At 36.9% G+C, this 22,750-nt stretch overlaps 1 protein-coding gene across 3 annotated transcripts in view; it reads right to left on the bottom strand.

Annotated features, from left to right (window-relative positions):
• SOS1 (SOS Ras/Rac guanine nucleotide exchange factor 1) overlaps positions 1 to 22,750 on the bottom strand; it is a 148,653-nt gene that overhangs the window by 9,915 nt on the left and 115,988 nt on the right. For all 3 annotated transcript variants that reach the window (XM_028831741.2, XM_028831742.2, XM_077959694.1), the window contains exons 12-20: positions 22,514 to 22,636; positions 22,107 to 22,210; positions 20,765 to 20,987; positions 19,204 to 19,323; positions 15,738 to 15,900; positions 15,117 to 15,234; positions 6,062 to 6,234; positions 5,731 to 5,847; positions 3,855 to 4,119 (exon numbers count right to left, since the gene is read on the bottom strand). In XM_028831741.2, coding sequence (XP_028687574.1) covers positions 3,855 to 4,119; positions 5,731 to 5,847; positions 6,062 to 6,234; positions 15,117 to 15,234; positions 15,738 to 15,900; positions 19,204 to 19,323; positions 20,765 to 20,987; positions 22,107 to 22,210; positions 22,514 to 22,636 — 1,406 coding nt within the window. The remainder of the gene's footprint in view (positions 1 to 3,854; positions 4,120 to 5,730; positions 5,848 to 6,061; positions 6,235 to 15,116; positions 15,235 to 15,737; positions 15,901 to 19,203; positions 19,324 to 20,764; positions 20,988 to 22,106; positions 22,211 to 22,513; positions 22,637 to 22,750) is intronic.

Raw genomic sequence — 22,750 nt, 5'->3', positions numbered from 1 at the left:
TATTATACAGTCAGGGTTGAAACCACTCTTAAAGATACTCCCCAGTTTATAAAGGAGTCATTCTTGATAGAAACAAGCATTTTCCTATAGGAAAAAAAAAAAGGTATAATAGATAACTTCTTAAACTCACAAAAGCCTGGTAAATGCAAATATATTTGGGATTAGAAACTCATCACCTTACACCAATCTTCCAGGAGGAAAAGCCTTGTGTATCAGCTTGACATACTTGTAATACATTCTTTTTGTTGTTAAAGAGTCCGCTAAGGGGTAGAGATAGAGAAGTCAGACTTCTGACTCCCTTTTATGACCAGGCAATCTTCAAACAGGAAGGTAACAAGAGCATTTCATCATTTTCTCCTCTCTATTACAGCAGCAGAAACAAGTAGTGAGCCAGTGGTCTTTTCTCTTTTCCCAGCAACTGTCATCATTACCTCAAAGGTGGACCTGGCCAGGGCAAGGTGTGGAATAGGGCTTTGAATGTATATGTGGTAGCACTAAGTATGTGGCCACTTCTCTGCCGTGTCTTTACCACAACGCTTTCCATGACCACTCTTGCCCATTCTGAGGTCATCTTTCTATAAGCCTCTCCAGTATTTATGTCTTCATCACATTTTTAGCATTTAACTGTGAATCTCTTTGTACTATGATTATTTTTAATCTCTCAGTAAGACTGCAAGCTTTCCCATGAAGACGTGTAAGTGTTTAGCAAGGAGTAAGATATGCAGCAGATACTGGCTGAAAGAATAATTATAGGTTTAAAAGTAGATTATTTTGGGAAAAAACCATAAGAGTAAAAAAAGAATAGTATTATAACTGATAAAACAAAATTCTAGTCAAACTTTGCTGTTTGAATAACTTAAACAATGGAACTTTGTACTGCTTTGTATTGAGTAGAATATGTTGGGATGACATATGACTGCAGTCAAGGCAGTTCTTTTCTGCCAGGCCCTGAGGGAAACAAGGAAGTAGGTATTCACTCTGGTGGCAAACCAGTGGGTAGCAAGTTGGAGGCTCTGGGTGATCCTCTGGCACTGGCAGATCTATTAGGCCAAAGTGAAGACAAAAGCATGTGGAGGAGACCTTTAATACACCAAGGCAGCTGACAGGTTTTAAGTAAGGGATGAGCAGAACACATGGGTGACTTTATATTATGCTGGTTATTTGATTTCAAAATCAGTTATTTTCAGTTTTTAACCAAAAACAAAGGGAGTAGTAATAGGGTTTTTCTTTATCATAAACAGAGAGAAATTGAGAAAACCCTCAAGTCTCAGATTACAAAGCCTAACTCCTGAAACAATGTTTTCTCCAGCTGTCAAGCTGTTAAAATTAATACTGTTAACTTAATACTATTATAACCATAACAAAGCAGGATCCAGAGCACTGCATTCTAGAATGATTTCTTCTTCGCTGTTTAGCTAGTCATTTAACGATTCAGCACTAGTAGAGAATTTAATATGCTCATCTCCTGTTTTTCCACCACTTTCATTTTTAGCTACTTAAACAAAGAGAAGTAGAATTTGCAATTGATGGCTTTTATGTGGCTTCAATAATTCACTTATTTGAGAATCCTTAATGATGTAGACCTATAGCTGTCTGCTCTAGGGGAAAAATCCTGCAGTTAAATGGGTCAGAATAAATAATGATTTTTAAGTCAGATATACTGAAAAGGTGCTGGTTTCATTTCATTACTTAATTTAGGGGGTTGGCAAGTTGGGGAGAATAAATGGGAATCTTTTTTTACTTGGTGTCTATTTGAACTTATCAAATATATCTGACAGCTTACTATGTGTGTCACATGACTCCATGGCAGGGCACAGTGGCTCGTCTATAATCCCAGCACTTTGGAAGGTTAAGGCAGGAGGTTTGCTTGAGGCCAGAAGTTTGAGATCAGCTTTGGCAACACAGCGAGACCCTATCTCTACCAAAAATTTTATAAAATTAAAAAAAAAAAATGACTCCATGACTTTCAGTCACCAAATAATGCCAAGTCATAGTATTCTCAAGACAAATCCACTTTATTTATTTTGAGACAGGGTCTCATTCTGTTGCCCAGGCTGGAGTGCAGTGGCATGATCACAGCTCACTGCAGCCTCAAACTCTTGGGCTCAAGTGATCCTCCCACTTCAGCCTCCCAAGTAGCTGGGACTACAGGTGTATGCCACCACTCGCAGCTAATTTTTTTATTTTTTAGGAGAGATGGGGTCTCGCTGTGTTGCCCAGGCTGATCTCAAAGTCCTGGCCTCAAGTGATTTTCCCACCTTGGCCTTCCAAAGTGTTGAGATTACAGGTGTGAGCCACCATGCCCAGCCCAAATATACTTTAGATGGCCCAAAGACAACAAAGACTACTGGGTAACTACAAATGTATGTATACTACAGGAATAAACAAATAGGATTCTGGACCACATTTCGAAATAATATACTACCAAAGAATTATTTTAAGTATATTTTTAGTTACATTTCTTCCAACTGAGAGAATCTTAAAAATCAAATTTGACCCCCAGAAGGCACAGAAAAAGTATTTTATCTTAAATCAGAAAGCTAATTAGCAGAGTGGGATGACAAACCAGAAATTCTAACTTTGAGGTTAGTGCTTCTCCACCTCCTCCCCCATAATAATGTCATGCTGCCTCTAGTATTAGATTCTAGTATGTCAAATATTAGGGGGAACTTGATTAGCACATCGAGCTGAGACAGCCAACGGCAAGAGCATGTGGAAATGGTCATGGTGATCTAGATTGAAAAGGTAGCCTTTCAAAAGATGACCTGTATAGTCTGGCAACCACTAGCCACATGTGATTACTGAGCATCTGATTGTGGCTTGTCTGAACTGAGATGTGCTGTAAGTGTAAAATGCACACTGGATTTTAAAGATTTGGAACAAAAAAAGGGAATGTAAAATATCTCAATCATAAATTTTTATATTGATTTCATGTTGACATGACTATTTCTGATATGCTGGGTTAAATAAAATATATTAAAGTCATTTTTGCTTTTTCTAATGTGGCTACTAGACATCTGAAGTTATACATGTGGCTCACATATTTCTACAGAATAGTGCTGGTTTAGAAATAAGAGGTGGATAAGCAGTAGTGTGCAGTCTGTGAGATTTGTTTTGCTGCACTGAAAAGCATAGACAGTGTATTAGCAACCAATATATACCATTAGGGGACCACTGGGTAGACAAAAAGGGCTTAAATCTGATACATTACAAAATTAAAAGCTACTAAAGAATTTGGTGGGGAGTAGATGGTGTACCCTGGCTAGTATTCAAATACATGTTAAGTATCCCTTATCTGAAATGCTTGGGACCAAAAGTGTTTTGGATTTCAGAATATTACATCATACTTACTGGTTTAGCATGCCTAATCGAAAAATCTGAAATCTTCTAATGAGCATTTCCTTTCATCGTCATGTTGACACTCAAAAAGTTTTGGGTTTTAGAACATTTTGGATTTTGGATTAGGGACATTCAGCCTGTATAATAATTTTGGAGCCAGGCAGCATTTGAAACATGGGACTAAAATTACTTGCAGATTTTAAGAGTGATCTTAGTTTCCTCTGGATAAGAGGAATGCATTTGCAAAGCTCAAATGAAATTTAAGCTGCCAATTTTACCACTAGGCCTTTCATTAAAGTATAATAAATTTAAAGAGGGCTGTTCCAGCAGATTTTTAAGAAGTTTCAAGTTGGTGGAGCTTAGAATTTGTCTTATATTTTTATAATGTTATCTTTTGAAAAGGCATTTGACTCATCTACAAGTTCACACATACACAAAAATAACAAATTGTTTTTTACCTCTAGCATGTATAATACTAACAAATACCTTAATGCACTTAGAATTTTTGCACCTACTTGAGTGAAAAGGGCTCGAATGATCGGAATCAAATACACTGCAAACATCTGTGGTACTGGAAGCACCAGAAGCAGGCGGAGGTGTTAACGGTGTTCTTGGAGAATTTGGTGCAGATGCTGTACTTTCTGTTTCACTTTCAGGGATCCTACTATAACTAATTTTCCTTGGCTCCTGCTGCAGAGGTGTGGGATGCCTCATGGTACCTGGTCTTGGGTTTGATGGACGAACACCAGGAGATTTTAGGGGATAGCTATATTTTTTTGGCTGTAGACATATCAAAAGAAACACAATACTTTAAATACTGTAGTAGAAAGGAAGGTTTTTCTATATGTGCCTGGTAAAATTCAGCTAATATATAGGAAAATCATAATTCACTAATAAGGACATAATTATTCAAATAAAAGTAGAAAATTTAAAGCGTTAACATTCTATTTTGCTAAAGCCCTGGGTATCTAAATTGTTAAAGAATGCATTTCTTTAAATAACTAAGTTTTAGTCCTATAAATACTAGAGTATTTGTTATTTTAATATATTTGGGTGGAAGTTTTTCTAAAATGTACTGTGTATTTCCCTGGTTTTTAAAACAGACTATTTTGAGCAAATTTAACTTTGCTGAAAAGCCAGGATTATCACTGTGAATTACAATACCTTCCTATTCTGTAATACAGTGATGCCATCAGGACCATTTGAGATACTTACAAATGCATTAAATTGCCCAATTTTCATTTGTGTATATGTATGTATGTTCTATTGCATTTTCATTGCAATAAAACTCATTTCTCAGTGCTGTATCAGAGTGCTTCGTTGGAGCAGATTATATACCTATTTCTCATTTTCTGTTTTTAATCCAGCTTATTAAAAACTGAACAAGGGCTTGAGAAATGTTGCTGTCAGGCAATTGCATACACTTTAATTAAAAGACATTATGTGATTTATCTTGGTCACTTAGAAGCCATCTATGTTTAATTCAGGATTCTTGACTTTTTTTTTTTTTTTTTTTTTTTTTGAGACGAGTCTTGCTCTGTCTCCCAGGCTGGAGCTGGACAGCCGTGGCACGATCTTGGCTCACTGCAACCTCTGCCTCCCGGGTTCAAGTGATTCTTCTGCCTCAGCCTCCCAAGTGGCTGGGACTGTAGGCACTCGCCACCATGCTCGGCTAAGTTTTGTACTTCATTAGAGACAGGGTTTTCACCATGTTGGCCAGGTTGGTCTCAAACTCCTGACCTCAGGTGATCCACCCACCTCGGCTTCCCAAAGTGTTGGGATTACAGGCACGAGCCACCGCACCTGGCAGACTTTTGACTTTTTTATGAACAAGAGAGTACACAGTCAAATCAGTGAGTTTGTGATTCTGTACATAAATTTGGCTGGGCATTGACAAATAATGAAAAACAATGGAAACTTTATTTTCCCAAGAAAGTATTGTTAGCAAAACTTGGTATTTTATGGCTAATGATTCATGGTTGAAAGTTGTAATAAGTCATTACTTTTAAAATGTCATAAGTAGATATATTTGTTATAAGTGAATTCATATAAATTCATTAAATTTCCTGTCTTTAAAATCTTAAATAACATTTTTTGGGGTAAAAAAATTAAAAACATATAATATTTGATCAATTTCATCATCTTTAATATCAGGATTTACTCAAATTAATATTAACATTCATTTATTTAGAAACAAGTGGGATGCTCCTGGACATAATTATTAAGTACTTTTTCATTACTTTTAACTATCACATGTATACTTCATCCCTGAATACCTTTATGGAAAACTAATCTATATAACACATACGGTAGTAATGATATCACCAGATGTAGATGACAACTGAAAAAAGTATTTAACTGTAAAATAAATATGAATATGCAAATGCTTACAAATCTTGGGAGAGGCTTAGGGTTTCGTGGTTCTATTTCTAGGGATTTGTTGAAAAGATAATCTGTAAATTCTTTTTCCATGCTGTTTCCCATCGGATTCAAGTTTTCAAAGAATCTCTAAAATAAATGCAAAGAAAAAAATATTAATATTAAAAATTATAAATTCAGTTTGAAATTCATGGAAAGTTAAGAAAACATTTAATACAAGTAAATTTGAATTATTTCTTTTAAGGTTTAGTTTACTTTTTCTCCCCTATAAAATAAACCTGCCTTTTATTAGGTAGTTTATAAACTTAATCAGAAGTACGAATCTTTAAATAATTCAACTTACTTTGATATCTGATTCTACTCGTAAACAGTAAGGCTGATTTTGGTACTGCTGGATCTCTCCTGTTATTTCTGCTACTTTCCTCCTTTTGCTAAAGTTTATAAGCTCTTTTCCATGTCTTTTTAGGACCTCAGGGTTGCCTTCTTCTGTTTTCAAGATATTAGTGAGATAAATTCCTAGAAGATATAAAGGAATGATTTCAAGGATAAAGAAGGAAAATGCAAGTTTTTTTCCTGTTTCATTAATTGTGGGTATTACACTGTACCATCTCAATTGCCATAACAAAAGAACCAAGGCTCAGATTTCCATGATATGAAAAACAGCAGCTTAAGAGAAAGTATCTGTGAAAGACTTAAATTTTATAAACATCCAAGAAAAAGGGAGGGAGGCCAAGTTTAATAAAATTAATAGATTTGTTAGGAAGAATAATCAATCTGACATACCCCCTCCAAACCATTGTTATTTGCTATAAATCAGTTTTATTAAAGGAACTTTAAGAATAACTTCGTCACTAATGACACATAATTTTTGGCAAACAGGAAAAATACTAAATTCAGAGGATCATAGCTTCTGCTTAGTCAGCTCTGAGGGCCCCACAAGAGGTTGTTATGATTTGCAATTGAGAAGTAGTACTATTTGGATAGGCTTATTCATGGAAATGTGGAAGGTTTTGCAAGCCTGTCAAATGCAGGACTGCATACAATTTATGTAAATTCTGGTCTTCAGTAGTTTCTAGACTTTGTGGCAACCTGGTAATTGATTTCCTGTTTCCCCATCACTACAGTTGTACACTGGACGAGGAGGAGAATGAACAAAATAACAGGCACTTTCTCTTCTAGCATAAAGGCTCTGGAACCAGTTCTGCTGCTTTCTTTGTGTGTGATCTTATTAGTACTTTTTTATATTTTATATTTTTTATTTTTTGAGATGGAGTCTCACTCTGTCTCCCAGGCTAGAGTGCAATGGCACAATCTTGGTTCACTGCAATCTCCGCTTCCTGGGTTCAAGTGATTCTCCTGTCTCAGCCTCCCGAGTAGCTGGGATTACAGGCATGTGCCACCACACCCAGCTAATTTTTGTATTTTTAGTAGAGATGGGGTTTCACCATGTTGGCCAGGCTGGTCTGGAACTCCTGACCTCAGGTGATCCACTCACCTCGGCCTCCCAAAGTGCTGGGATTATAGGCATGAGTCACCACGACCAGCCTGTGTGTGTGATCTTGTGCAAATTGCTTAATTAGTCTCTCTGTGCCTGTTTTTCTCATCTGTAAAGTGAGGACGGGAGAGTTGCTGTGAGAAACAAATGAGTGAATGTATGTATGAGCTTAGAATAGAGCCTGACAAAAGTTAAGTATTAATTAGCCATGGTTGTGATTGTTGATGCTGTTGTTGCATCTTGCCCTAATATTACGCTTCTACCTTTTCCCCTAAAGTACTGATTATTATGCTTTGGGGAGAAAAAAGGAGTGTGAATATCTGAGTTCGTTCACTCCCCACACATGTAGGGATTCTCTGCTGTAAGCCAGTCCTGCATTAGGTACTGCAGGTACAAAGATGAGGAAGACCTCCAGCAGTCCAGTGCTTAAGGAGTTCCTGACCTCAGGGATCCAGAGCTTTGAACTGTTGGCTACTACAGTATAATTTGCTAAGTGCTACATACTAGGAGGTGCTATATTAGTAGTAATGCATAAGATGCTATGAGAGCAAAAAGGAGGCATTCTGTCTTGAGCTGGGAGAATTAGAAAAAGCAACACAGATGAGATAATGCTTAGAATAAGTCTCAAAAAATGAGAAGTGTAATGAGTAGAATAAGATAGAAGAGCAGTCTAAGCAAAGCAGCAATGTGTATAAAGGCACTGATTCATGATGAAGCTTGCTTGAAAGACATATATAGAGATAATTTGCTCTTTAGTATGGCCAGACCACAGGGGTTTGGTGTGTGGGGTAGAGAAAGAGTGGCAGGGTATGAGGATAGACATAGGCAAGGGCTGGGTTTGTACTTCAAAATGCTTTTGTAGTAGAGGCATACCCAGAAATCTTTGGCCACATCCTTGGAAGGATCCAAATCAATATTGAACAGATCAGCAATAATGAAATCTAACTGACATCAATGCCTGTTTGGTTTTTAAAAGGATCCAGTTATTAACTGCGTTAGTTACTTGGTTATTTCTCAGCACCTAGGCTATGCGTGATGATACATTCATTAAGACAAAGTGACTGTATGTTCTAGTAAGCACAGGCTTTTTTATTTTCACATCTGCCTGTCATTTGGCTTTTACTTTCAGCCATTTGTACTCTCCTCTACACAAGTTGCATGATCCACTTAGCTCAGTGTTCAGTCTGACAAACATGTCCATAAGAATATGCATTTCAATGGCAGCCCAAATCAACCTTGGTCACAAACTGATGGCCCATCTGTGAAGAGTTGTAGGTATTAGCACTGGGACTGGGTCATGAAGTGCCTTTTGTTAAATAGCTTAACTTTTATCTAGGAGATAATTAGGGAATTATAAGGATCTTTGTTTGCATTCTAGAAGGATTACTATAGTTGTACTATGAAGCCAGATGGGTTGGAAGGAGTTAAGAGCAGTTAGTAGGCTAACAATAGTCCTGGTGAGATGATGAGGGCTGCCCTAGTATCTATGGGGATAACTGGGAGTGGATAAATATTTAAGAGGTAGACTCCCCAAGAACTGATTAACTGGTTTGGGGAGGAAACGGGGGCAGTGGGAATGAAGACTCACAGCTTTGTTCTTGAAAGCACACTTGAATGAAGTTGTGAAAATGCTTATAAGTAGCACTTCGGTACAGTTCGGGATGAAATTTGGAAATTATTTTATGCCTAACTGATGGCTAGCTAAAAGAACAAATGATCACAGCAGTGGTGTCCCAACTTTGATCTTACGCTGCATCAGTAAAAAATATTTAAGCACATATCCTCGCTTTCTCCTTATATACACATATATAGTTTAATAAAAACATAGCATATATGTAGTATGTATAGCATAAACCTGAGAATTATATACTAGTAAAGCTTAGTTTTTTTTTTATGTTTTAAAAAATACATAAATAGAAAGTCTAGCTATTTCTGTACTTCAATACATCATTTAACATACCCTACCTCTGGAGGCAGCTCTTCTAGGGAAAAGGGAAAACAGAGCATTATGACAAAGAAGAAGGCTGACGTTTCACCTTTTTGCTGTTGTCTTTCCCATCCTTCCCAGGACAAAGCTAAGGATTCTAGGCTTCTATAGTATTTGTCCACACTTCAATCTACACTTTTCTGCAATACAGTGTTATACTTACTACACAGTGCTGTGACTTACTTCTGTGCTCTTTCAAGGGAGCAGAAACTATGGAACTGTATCTTATTTGTCTATGCTTAGCATGTAGCCCGGGGCATAACACATAGGGGCATTCAACAAATGTTTTTGACTGAATGAAGAAGTATATTATTTCAAAATAGAAGAGAGGCATTTAATAGATAGGCCAGGATATGAGAATCAATTCTAAAATAGCTGGAAAGCAAGAATGGAGACAAAGCAAATTTACACATAACAGAAGGAGGACACAAGATCAGAGTTGTGTAAAAGCAAAGGGCAAAGTCAATGCTAAAGGCTTGGATGTTTGATGACAAACCTGATTAAGGTACATCCTTTTACCTTAGAAAAAATTCTATTTTTGAGACAGAGTCTCGCCTCATCACCCAGGCTGGAGTACAGTGGTGTGATCTCGGCTCACTGCAACCTCTGCCTCCTGGGTTCAAGCAATTCTTCTGCCTCTGCCTCCTGAGTAGCTGGGACTACAGGAATTGTACCACCATGCCTGGCTAACTTTTGTATCTTTAGTAGAGATGGGGTTTTGCCATGTTGGCCAGGCTGATCTCGAACTCCTGGCCCCAAGCAATTCACTCACCTCAACCTCTCAAAGTGCTGGGATTACAGGCGTGAGCCACTGCGCCCAGCTGAAAAAATTCATTTCTTAGCCCATCTATCCATTCTACCTATCAGAATATTTTAGTTTATGGAGAAAAACTGTGTTACAGACCTGAGACATCTGGCAGAGCGTTGGAAGGAGTAACTGCCCTACTTTTATTCTGTAAATGGTGGTAGTGCCAGCAAAAGATGGGAATAATGCTGGTAAAATAATAGAGGAAGTATCAGGTACTATCTCTGACCCTCCCCCAAAGAAGGGGTTTGAAAACCAGTATCCAGAATTTAGGAAAAGAATCTGGAAGGAGTTTCTATAAACTACCATATAGACAGGATGGAATTCAGAAGCAGCAATAACATCTGGCTTTACCCACTGGGTCAGAACTATACAAAAGGCTGTCTAACTCCAGAGATTGATAACTTTTAACTTAAGAATAGCAAAGACAGGGCACCAAAACTGACCAGGGTCAGTTGTAGATAAACTACCTTAAAGGAGCAGAAGCTCAGTAACTAGGAAGATGAGCAAGAAGAAAGAGGTACAAAGGCTGGCAGATAGCTGTACCTATTAAACTTTGTGTGCCTATCAAACTACCTACATGTTTGTGTTCACTCAAGAAATCACACAGCTCACTTTAAAACACCTTATGAAATCATACTCTAAAGTAGGTCTGAAACTTCCTTCATTCATTTAAAAACATGTTATGGCCGGGTGCGGTGGCTCACACCTGTAATCCCAGCACTTTGGGAGGCTGAGGCGGGTGGATCACCTGAGGTCAGGAGTTTGAGACCAGCCTGGCCAGCCTGACCAACATGGTGAAACCTCATCTCTAGTAAAAATGCAAAAATTAGCCGGCCGTGGTGGTGGGCGTGGTGGTGGGTGCCTGTAATCCCAGCTACTTGGAAGGCTGAGGCAGGAGAATCGCTTGAACCCGGGAGGCAGAGGTGGCAGTGAGCTGAGATCGCACCACTGCACTCCAGCCTGGGCAATAAAAGCGAGACTCTGTCTCAAAAAAAAAAAAGAGAGAACATGTTATGAAGATCCGTTAAGTTTATAAAGATCTTAGAGAAGAATGGACAGTTTCAGCTTGTATGAATAAATACCCGCAATTAGGATGACAGAGGAGCAGGGGCCAAATAGTGAGTCAGTGAATGGGTCTGAGGTTTCTTTTCATGTCTGTGTACCAGAGACCACAGGACATCATGAGTAGCATGACTATAGGCTAGGTGAGCATAGTGACTGTGTATTTTTCACTTTTCTAAGCACCTGATGTAGTCCTGGTACTTAGTAGGTATTCAAGAAATATACGTTGACAGACTGAATAATATAACGTCAGATATATCCAGAGCCTTTCCAGTTCCCCTTGAATGAACTGGTAACATAGTCAACATATTTAAGCAAAAACATAAAGGCTTTAATATTTTACCAGGAAGATAAAAATCTATGAACTCCATATTTTTATCAAGAATGTAGAGGGTCAGGGTGGGCATGGTAGCTCACACCTGTAATCCTAGAACTTTGGGAGGCCAAGGCGGGTGGATCTCTTGAGCTCAGGAGTTCAAGACCAGCCTGGGCAACCTGGTGAAACCCTGTGTCTACAAAAAATAAAATTAGCCAGGCATAGTAGTTTGTGCCTGTAGTTCCTCCCACTTGGGGGACTGAGGCGGGACGACTGCTTGAGCCCATGAGCTGGAGGATGCAGTGAGCCAAGATGGTGCCACTGTACTCTCCAGCCTGGGTGATAGAGCGAGACCCTGTCTCAAAAAAGGAAAAAAAAAAAAAAAAAAAAAAAAGAAGAGGTAGGGGAAAAGTCCTCAGGAAAACTAGGAATTAATAATGATTTTTTTTAAACCTCATAAAAGCAGCAGATAGAGACCTTATCTTTTTGAAGAAAAAAGTAAATTAAAGCAAATAAGTAAAAACAGAAATGAGAAAGATATATTATAAATAGAAGTAATTAAAAAAACATGTTTGTAGATATAAATTGAAGGCTAGTATTTTTAAAAGAATGAAATGAAGCAATTCTGTAGCAAGAATGATGCTTTCTTAAAAGGATAAAAACCATCTAATAGAGCAAGTAGTAAAATTATACTTTATCCCTGCTAAAACTGAGTTTAAAACAAGCTGCTTATTTCTGCCATTATTTTTAAAGCTTTGTTTGGGAAGTTAATGACCAGTTATGTAAGACATAACACAGAAATCAGGTCAAAGGAAGAGACACTGTATTATATTTTGTAAACATGATTAAATATTTAGAAAACCCAAGGAAATTAAAAATTCTTGGAGTTAAAGGTAACTGAACGAATACCATTCAAACCAAAAATACCCAGGAAAAATAATAAGGGGAAATGCTAAATATAATAAATGGTCTTTAGAAATTAATTGATAGATTGTTCCAGTTACATTTGGGGTCATCTCCTCCCACCCAAACTTATGAAGTTCATTTGGAAAAATAGGCAAAATTGGCCAAAAAAAAAAAAGGACTGAAGAAACCCTGAAGAACCAACTCTTTATCATCTGTGAAAACACTATATAAAGCAGGGTTTCTCTGTTTCAGCACCACTGACTTCTTGGACTGGATACTTATGGGCTGTGGGGAAGTGTCCTGTGCATTGCAGTATGTTAGCAATATCTCTTTCCTCTACCCACTAGATGCCTGTAGCACCATCCCAATTAGGACAATTAAAAAAAATTGTCTCCAGGCATTGCTAAATGCTCCCTAGGGGGGCAAAAACTGCCCCCTGCTGAGAATCACTGATTATAAAGTGACAATCCTTAAAACTGTGGCAGGGGGATAGGAAGTCAGTGAGATACAATACATATTAAAGAAAGAGGTCCCTGGCTGGGTGCGGTGGCTCAAGCCTGTAATCCCAGCACTTTGGGAGGCCGAGGCGGGCGGATCGTGAGGTCAGGAGATCAAGACCATCCTGGCTAACACGGTGAAACCCCGTCTCTACTAAAAATACAAAACGAAATTACCTGGGCGTGGTGGCAGGCGCCTGCAGTCCCAGCTACTCAGAGGCTGAGGCAGGAGAATGGCGTGAACCCGGGAGGTGGAGCTTGCAGTGAGCCCAGATGGCAGCTACTGCACTCCAACCTGGGTGACAAAGCGAGACTCTGTCTCAAAAAACAACAAAAAAAAAGGAAGGAGGTCCCATGTGTAAACAGGGAAAAAGAAGAATCATTCAATAAACCTGGATTAACAAATAAATAATTTGGGTGGGGAAATAAATTTGAGTATTTCATAAGATATCAAAGATACTTCAGTTTGATATTAGAATTAAATATAATTTTGAAAGTCATAAAAAAGCTAGAGGAAAATATGATTATTAAATTACTAGATTATATGAACTTTCTAAGGTTAGAAACAATAGAAACCAGAATGAGAAAGGACAGATGGTAGAATTTAAAACTAATACACGTCAATGAATAAAAACTACAAGGCAGATTGTTTGCAGGAGATACAAAAAAGGACATGGACAAGAGGCAATGCAAATATTGAAGAAATGTTTGGAAAAAAATCTCCACAGTCATCAAAGAATGGAAATTATTGCAACAAATAGCTTAGTAGTTGTAATAACAGAGATGAAAAAAAAAAAGTACCATCCAAAATTGGAAACCATGGGATGAAATTTCCTTTGTCATACACTTGATGGCGGCATAAATGTCATACACTTCTCATGGCAGCCTTTCAGAAAGCAACTTAAAAATACATATCAACAGTTTAAAGATGGACACCTTTTAACCTATGTATAGTAGTCCCTCCCCTATCCAAAGGTGATAAGATCCCCAGTGGATACCTGAAACTATTACTAAACCCTATACATGCATACACATACATGCATACCTATGAGCTTAATTTATAAATTAGGCACAGTAAGATTAAAAATAGCTAATAATAAAATGGAACAATTATAACAATCTATTGTAATAAAAGTTACATGAATGTGGTCTTCAAAATATCTCATGTTTTTAGACCACAGTTGACCTAGATAACTGAAGCTGGAAAGTGAAACCATGGAGATGGGAGCACTACTGTAATTCCTCCTCTGGTTATCTATCTCAAGAAGATATTTTCAAATACAGAAAAATAGTATAAATGAAAATCTGAATCAGAAAATTATTTGGAAAGCAAAAAATCTGGAAACAATGTGTCCAACCACAGGGTAATGGTTAAACAAATTGTCCAATTTTATGGATTATGCAGCCATTATAAATAATTAAGATTTAATAAAATACAAAAAAAATAAGATATGGTACGTGAATAACCTTAATATGCACATGATACAATTACAATTATATACCATGTGCACAGCAAAAAGATTAGAAGTAAATACAAAAATGGTTGCTATAAAGGCCAAACAATAAAATATGGGAAAAGATATTAAAAGTATCAGGACATAACATTGTTATATGCAGTGGAATTTGAAACTATATAAAAAAAATAGATATAGATGAGGAAAAGGCTAGAAGAAACTATAGCACATACTAAAGAGACTAAAGACCATAATTTCTATAAGCATTCAAAAGAAGGAACATCAGGGCATATATATACTCAGGCAGAAAAAAGACGAGAGTAGGAAAGAGATATTGAATACATGAAAATACAGGAAATAAAGAATGGAAAAAGATAGAGGAACCTACAGAAAGGGAGATTCAGGTGGTAGATTCAGTCCTAAAAAGGAAGGAAAAGGTACTTCCTTCCTCTGATGCAGAAGGGGAAAAATAAGAGAGGATGAAGAGAATTAAAATTCTGATGTGCCAGAGGTGTGGGCCCAAAGACACAGCAGGCACACTATGATTTTTAGCCATGTGAAACTGTTTACAAAAATGGTTATAAATATGCCTCTGCTGTATTTAGTTTATTAAAATTCAATTAAAAAGGCTTTTATAAATATAAAAACACAAGTATTATATAATATCTAATGGCTGCCTAAGATGAAAATAGAAAATGAAATGTATATTAGACTTGACCTTAAGTCTTAATGAGAAAAATTCTAAAGGGTTTCAGGTGCTAAATATTGGTCAGACAAGTATTTTCTGCTGGCATATTACACATGTAATTATTCAGTCATTTAATGAAATAAGTGTTTTATCCAGAAATGCAATAAAAATTCAGAAAGACTTACCAAAGAAAGGCACACATGGTGGATTAATAGACCTGAGTTTTGCCAAATATTTCTTATAGTGATCTTCACTCAATTCATGAGCTTCTTCTAAAATTTTCTTCTGGCGACTTGGTATTTGCTATAAGGAAAAAAAAAATAGGAGGCATAAGTTTAAAAAAGGAATCAAAGGTCTTGTCAAAAAAAAAAAAAAAAAAAACTAGGCTAACAGGCCCAAATACAACAGTATCAATTCGATTTTATGACTGTAACACTGCTTTAAATAAATTATCTTCATAGACCTCAGTATAAACTTAAAGTGTGTGTGTGTGAGAGAGAGAGAGATCTAGTTTATCATGTCATTCCTTACACAATTATGTGAACATTTAATTTACATTATCTTACAAATTAAGTGCCAAAAGTTTTTTCTTCTTCTACCTTAGGCTGGGACCTGTGAATACATTTTAATAGGAATGTTTAATTTTTAAAAAGCAACCAATTCATTACAAAACTTAGATAGTTCAGTCTTTTAATCTCCTGAAAAGACAAATGAGACATTTAAAAATTAAAGATAATAATTGTTAAAAATCTAATGTTTATAATAGGGAATGAAAGTTCATTTTAAAAACACATGTAGAAACCTACCTCAAATGTGTGGTCTAGTCTGTAAACAGGTGAGGAATTCATAGCACTGACAACCTCAAGGACACCATTAAAGTTGTTCAACTCTTGAAAGACTTGTAGAATCTCAATTATTCGACTCACCACAGCTACTCTTTCTTCTAAATTTTCAGTTTCTACAATACATCTGGGAATTAAAAAAAAAAAGTGAACTAAAGATTCTAGAGTTTTTCCAATAAAGTTATAAAGAATTTAGTAAATAAAATAATGTAGAGAGTGGGGGCAGGTGGCTATAGTATAACTACTATAGAGAAGACACATTCAGGGTGACTGATAGAAGGAAGGCAGTGCCTCCAGTGAGGCATACTGCTCTTTTCTGTTTTCTAGACTGGTACAGTCAAACAATCATTTTCCTACTGTATTTGGTGCATCCTCTATTAGCATTAGAATTAACTGGTGAGGCTACTATCTTGTGGTATGTATGTAAGTCTTTGTGAGGTCTTTGTGATATGGGTGTATTCTAGTAGAATTCAAGAATCAGTGATTAATGCTCAATTTCTTTCTTTCATATATAATTGGCTGCATACATTTCTAGGAACAGCTCTGTTCCTATGTTTCCTACATTTCTAGGAACAGCATTAACTGTAATGGCAAAAGCCACAATTACTTTTGCACCAACCTAATATATAATTGCATTGAGATTCTGGACTTGTGGTATGATAGTATGAGTTTCACTGAGTGAAACTGGTAAAAATTATTAAAACACACAAACACACACATGCACATGTGCACACACACATTTAAAGTCTCTAGTAATGGCCCTGAGAGCAAATGGCAAAAGAAACATCTATTCAGGAATATCTACAAAAATTTGGTAAGAGAGGGAAGAGAGTCTGGTATTTGAACCAAGACTGGTCCCTCCCTCCTTTCTCCCAGCTCAGTGAGGGTGGACTGAGCATCTACTCCAGATTCCTGCAGTCAAGAACACCTAGCTCCCAGTGAGGTACAGGAGCAGGACTTTAGTTTTCTCATCCTGTCCCTGCTGCCTGTTGCTGAGGCCAAGTCCCAGTTGAGTGCAGCTGAAACGTGGGAAGACCCTTCCTTGCCCAACTTCCACTTATGGAATGGAGACTCTACCTTGGGTATGATATTTTGAGAATACTGAGAAAAGAGCCCTTCCTCTGGTTCCTGAAGGCGTGGTTCCATGCCAGAAGAGGCAGGTAAGGAGACCTCAGGCTACAGTACCATCGTCTGCCACTCTACCTGCTCAACCAAGCTCCTAGGGCAGAAGTGTCACTCAGAGAAAAGCTTGCCATTATCCCGAGCCTTAGAGCCCTGTTTCAAACAGATAGCTCCTAATCTTGTCATTTGCAACAAAGTATAAAGTAGTTTAAATTTAATGGTGCCCTTAAGAACAGAGGAAATTGTGGTGAAAGGCAATGGGGAAGAGATTTGTGGATCTAATGAAGATACACCCTAGACTGTAGGCAGAGTAGTTTGCAGGGGAGAACTAGGAAATAAGACAACTGAGAGAAGCCCTCCTGGGGTCAGAACAAGTATGAAACAGAAATCTCAGAAAACCATTCCTTCAAAGGAGCCACAATCTGATTGCATTATTTTGTATAGCATTTATGCCACCAGGAAATCGTTGAAAACATCAGAGCAATCAGCTGGCAAATTGTGGAGTTTCATAGCTGGGTGTGTGTGGTCAGGGAAGGAGTGGATGGGTCTTTCCAGTACCACTGCCACGCAGTAAGAATCCCTGGAAAGGGGGTTGGGGAATGAGGAGCAGCACTCAGAGTTGCTACAATATATTATCTGAAATGTCAGGGTTCCAACAAAAACAGATGAGGTATGCAAAGAAATAGAAAATATGACTCTTACAGCGGGGTGCGGGTGGGGGAGGGGGGAAGGAACAGAAACTACCTGTGAGAGCAACCAAATGTCAGATTTAACAACAATAACAAAAAAGATTTCTAAGTAGCCATTATGAATATGGTTACAGAATTAAAGGAAAGCATGAAAAAGAAGGAAAGGAAGGTGTTGATGACAATGCGCATCAAAGAGAGGATATCATTAAAGAGATAGAAACTATAAAAAGGAACCAAATGGAAATTCTGGAATTAAAAAGTACAATAACTGAAATAAAAAACTTACTGGAAAAGCTCAATAGTGTATTTGAACTGAAAAAAAGTATTAACTTGAAGATAGAGGTATTGTTCAAAAATGAAGGTAAAATAAAGATTTTCCCAGATAAACAAAAACTGAGAGAATCTGTTGCTAGCCGACCCTCCAGAAGAAATACTAAAGGAAATTCTTCAGGCTGAAAAGCAAGTGATCCCAGATGGTAATTCGAATCCACACAAAGATCACCAGTAAAGGTAATTGGGTAATTATTAAAGACATTTTGTAAATGCGTATTTTTTTTCTCATTTCTTCTCATAACTGACTTAAAATAATATAAACACATTGTTGAGTTTATAACATAGAAATGTAATATATGTGTAATATGTTGCCAATAATACACAAAGGAGGTGGGTGAGAGCAAAGCTTTAATGGTCTAAGAGTATGATGACAAATGGTAAAGTAATAACTGTAGCAATGTATTGTTTGATTTGCATTATTAATAAGATGTAATATGTATAACAGTACCACAAAAAAGGGAGAAAGGGAATAGAGCTACATAGGAGTAATATTTCTATATATCACTGGTATGAAGCTACTGTAAGTCTGAAGCTGATTCTGACAAGATGTGTGTGGTAAACTCTAAGGCAACCAGGCAACCATTAAAAGAACCTCAAAAAAAGTTAATGAAAATAATTAGTGAAACTAAAATGCTACATTAGAAAAACATTCAACGTTTTCTAATGAAAAATATTGTCATTTTCATTCAATGAAAAACAATTACTAAATAAAGGAGGAACAGAGGAAAAAGACATGAGACATATAGAAATAAAATTGCATTGGTCAGGAACAATGGCTCATGCCTGTAATCCCAGCACTTTGGGAGGCCAAGATGGGTGGATCACTTGAGGTCAGGAGTTCAAGACCAGCCTGGCCAACATGGTGAAACCCCGTCTCTACTAAAAATACAAAAATTAGCTGGGTGTGGTGGTACACGTCTGTAGTTCCAGCTACTTAGGAGGCTGAGGCCTGAGAATTGCTTGAACCCAGAAAGCAGAGGTTTCAGTGAGCTAAGATCACGCACTGCACTCTAGCCTGGGCAACAGAGCCAGACTCTGTCTCAAAAAAAAAAGAAAAATTAGGTGAGTGTAATATCACACACACTGTAATCCTGGCTACTCTGGAGGCTGAGGTGGGAGGATCGCTTGAGCCTGGGAGGTGGAGGTTTCAGTGGGCCGATGTTGTGCACTCCAGCCTATGTGACAGAGCAAAACTCCCTCTCAAAAACAAAAACAAAAACAAAATTGCATTGAAATTCATAATATAGCTGACAGCTATAAAATGTAAGAATGCTAGGAATACTTACTTCTCAAACCACAGAGTAAGGTTGGTGGTATGTCGAATCATTTTCAGAAGATTAGGAGAGTTAATTTCTTTGTCTTCTTTTGTCCACACACTTCCAACTAATTCTGATGGCTGTACAGCTCTAAAATCATCAATACATAATTCTACATGACAGTTTTTCCTCTAATATAGACACTGTTTTATTAAGTAAAGGAGATAGATTAAAAACTAAACTCTCATATGAACTTTCCTCTTACACCAACAGAAAGGTTTGTGAAAACAAGGTATAACAAAAAAGTATAATTATGCATATTTCCTTATGGATTTTTTAAAACTTTTTTTTTTTTTTTTTTTTTTTTGAGATGGAGTTCCACTCTTGTTGTCCAGGACGGAGTGCAATGGCACAATCTTGGCTCACTGCAACCTCCACCTCCCGGGTTCAAGTGACTCTCCTGCCTGAGCCTCTCGGGTAGCTGGGATTACAGGTGCCCGTCACTAAGCCTGGCTAATTTTTTGTATTTTTAGTAGACAAAAGGTTTCACCATGTTGGCCAGGCTGGTCTCGAACTCCTGACCTTGGGTGATCCACCTGCCTTGGCCTCCCAAAGTGCTGGGATTACAAGAGTGAGCCACAACGCCCGGCCTTTAAAAACTGTTTTTAAAAACTATTTTTATGGAAATACCTGTGTACTTTTAGTGTTGCTTTATAGTAGCATTTTGCTTTGGGCAAGGTTGAAACTCCTCCATAATATCTTTTCCAGCATTTATAAACATTATTAATAAATTAGGGTGACAAAGTAGACATTTAAGTAATGATATCTGTTATAAATCAGTTCAAAGAGGGTACAGTAATCAATGCAATTCCTACATCTTTTTTTTTTTGGTCTAAAGGAGGAGAGGAAAAAAACCTACCACAAAAGGGTCCTAGGAAATAAACAAAATAGATTCTAATACTGTAATTTTCAGAAATATGATTTTTAGTGGGAGATCTATAAATTTAGCTCATTTTCTCATTTAGCTATTAAAAAATGAATAATTTAGTTTAAGATTCTAAATAGTCCCCATTTAAAATCAGAAGGACATTTTTGAGATAATTATATCAATGTAGTATGATAAACTAAAAAAGACTATAATGGCTATAAGTTCACAATAAAGCAGTAGCCAACATTTATTGAGCCCTTACTTTGTGCTAGGTAATGTACATACATTGACTTTCAAACCTCAAAACAGCCCCAGGAGTACGTACTATCAGTAGCCCCATTTTACTCTTGAGGAAAATAAGGGGCAGAAGGATAAAGTTACACAAGGAGGTTAAAGTTGCCCAGGGTCAGCAATTAGTAAAGCCAGGATTTGAACCTAGCCTTACCAACTAGGGGTGACCACAGAAAGACAGAAGGTGTAAATTCAGCTGGAGGGACCAAGGGAGTGAAAGAACAGGAAGTGCCTGCCTGGCCTCATTACTAGACACTTCATGTACGATTTCAGTTAAGTCTTAGGACAACCCTGTAAGGCAGAAATCAGTATTTCATTTTAAAAATTCACTCTTTTGAAATGATTTTTCAGCTTGAATGTTAAAGTACATACCGGTATAGATCTGATTCAAGTAAAGTGAGTTGTCGAGCAATTTCTATTGGGTGTAAGGTGAGCAGGTCGAAAGTCTCTATGTGCCCAGGTCTGCTTATATGCCACTCAACTGTGGGAGGTGAACTCTGAAATGTAATATTATGACCTGGTCCATTGTCTCTTGCAATTTTTTTCCTTTGGATTATTTTAGTGATGGATTCAACCCATTTTTTCATTGCTTTACCTGCAATACATTATATTTTAAATAACATTTAAATATTCTTTATTTAATATTTTTAAAATGGTTTAAAATCACACAGATGATACCTGAACGTATCTTTGCTATAAAAAGTTCAAATGATCAAAATGAAAAATACAAGTTCCCTTTTTCCATTTCCCGGCCCCCATCCTAATCTTACTACTCTTCTCCACATGGGTAACCACTGTTAGTAGCCTGGCACGTGTTCTTCCAGATCCTTTCCAAATAAAATTAGAAAGTACTTAATTTGTAGAGACTGTCCACCCCATTGTTCTGATCTTCAGTTTAATGTATTATTTTATAATCCTCCAAAAGGTATATCTTATGTAAATCACAAGATTTATAAGGATAGATTATACACACTATTAATCTAATTCACATTGCATTTTATAAACCAATAAATATCAGTGCCAGAGGACTGATTCCTTCATTTTTAGTGTGAGTTTTGATGTGGCTCTGTTTTGTATTGTACATTTAAAGTACTATTATTTAACTATTTTCTGATTATCATTTAGAGCATACAAAGGAAATAAAAATAAGTTTGTCTAAGACATCCTTAGAGCTATACACTCATATAATCTTTAAAACTAGAAGGAAAACCTTGGAGATCAACAAACCTAGCTCCTCATGTTATTGATAAGAAAACTGAAGTCTAAAGAATCTAAGTGATTTTGCCCAAAGTCACATATCTGATCAGTGGTAGTGTTAGACACAAACTCTCAATTTAATCCACTCTGCTTCCTCTCTGATTCTCTCTATTCACCTGTGGCCCACTCGACCTCCATCAGTGGTGTTATAATGGCACAACGTAATTCCCAAACGCCCTCATACTTTGGGATATGTATGAAGACTTGGCTTAACCAACTCTTAAAATAATCAGTAAGTTGATTCAGTAAATGAAAATACATTGGATCAACAGGGTGACTGTTGAGCAATTTGCAGGTCTAAATGTTGTTTGATGAAAATTTTTAACTTTTTCAAATGGTTATGCTGGTACTATTACAAACATCTCGTATTACTGAACCACAATAACATCAATTGATAGTCACCGTGTTGGTACTTTTATTACATATAAAACTAAGCACCTAAAAAAAAAAAACATACCTCTTACTGTTCCAATAAATTCTTCCATTCGTTGCAAAAGATATGCATCTCTTTCAAAATCATAGAAGTGGTGCTCTACCCAGTGCCGACATACATTTAATACTCTACAGCATTAACACAGAATTGAATTACATGGGAATCAAACATAAATGTTTATCACAATGCATGGTACAATACAAATGAAAACACAGTAACTCTTACCAAGTTATTCTTATCAGGGTGCCTAACACTTCCAAAATTCTACATTAAGACTTACACTATAATTTCTGATAACTGCTATAATTAGTAAATTTAATTTATTAATTTTATTGTCACCCCGCTCCTTGTTTGGGAAAGGTCCTTATATACTTCAACACTAAAATGAAAGTTTGATAAAGACTTATTTGCTTCATTTATTTAATGCTTACCGCAGTTGCACAGGCTGTATATATTCTTTTCTAAATCTTTTCAGTTCTGCACTCAAGGGTTGATCTCCATTCTCTATAGCTATGCGATCAGCTTCTGTTGGCTCAGGCTCTGGAATTTCAAACCTAACATAAAATAGAACAAATTAATGAAAATACTAATTATATCGAGTTATACAAATAGAAAACCACAAATGTTTCCACCTGTCAGCAAAATCAAGAGAATACTGTAAAAAATTA

This window comes from Macaca mulatta, chromosome 13, assembly GCF_049350105.2.
Source record: "Macaca mulatta isolate MMU2019108-1 chromosome 13, T2T-MMU8v2.0, whole genome shotgun sequence".
Classification (NCBI taxonomy): Eukaryota; Metazoa; Chordata; class Mammalia; order Primates; family Cercopithecidae; genus Macaca; species Macaca mulatta.
The sequence above is the reverse complement of the archived record's forward strand: the minus strand, read 5'-3'. Positions and strand labels throughout refer to the sequence as shown.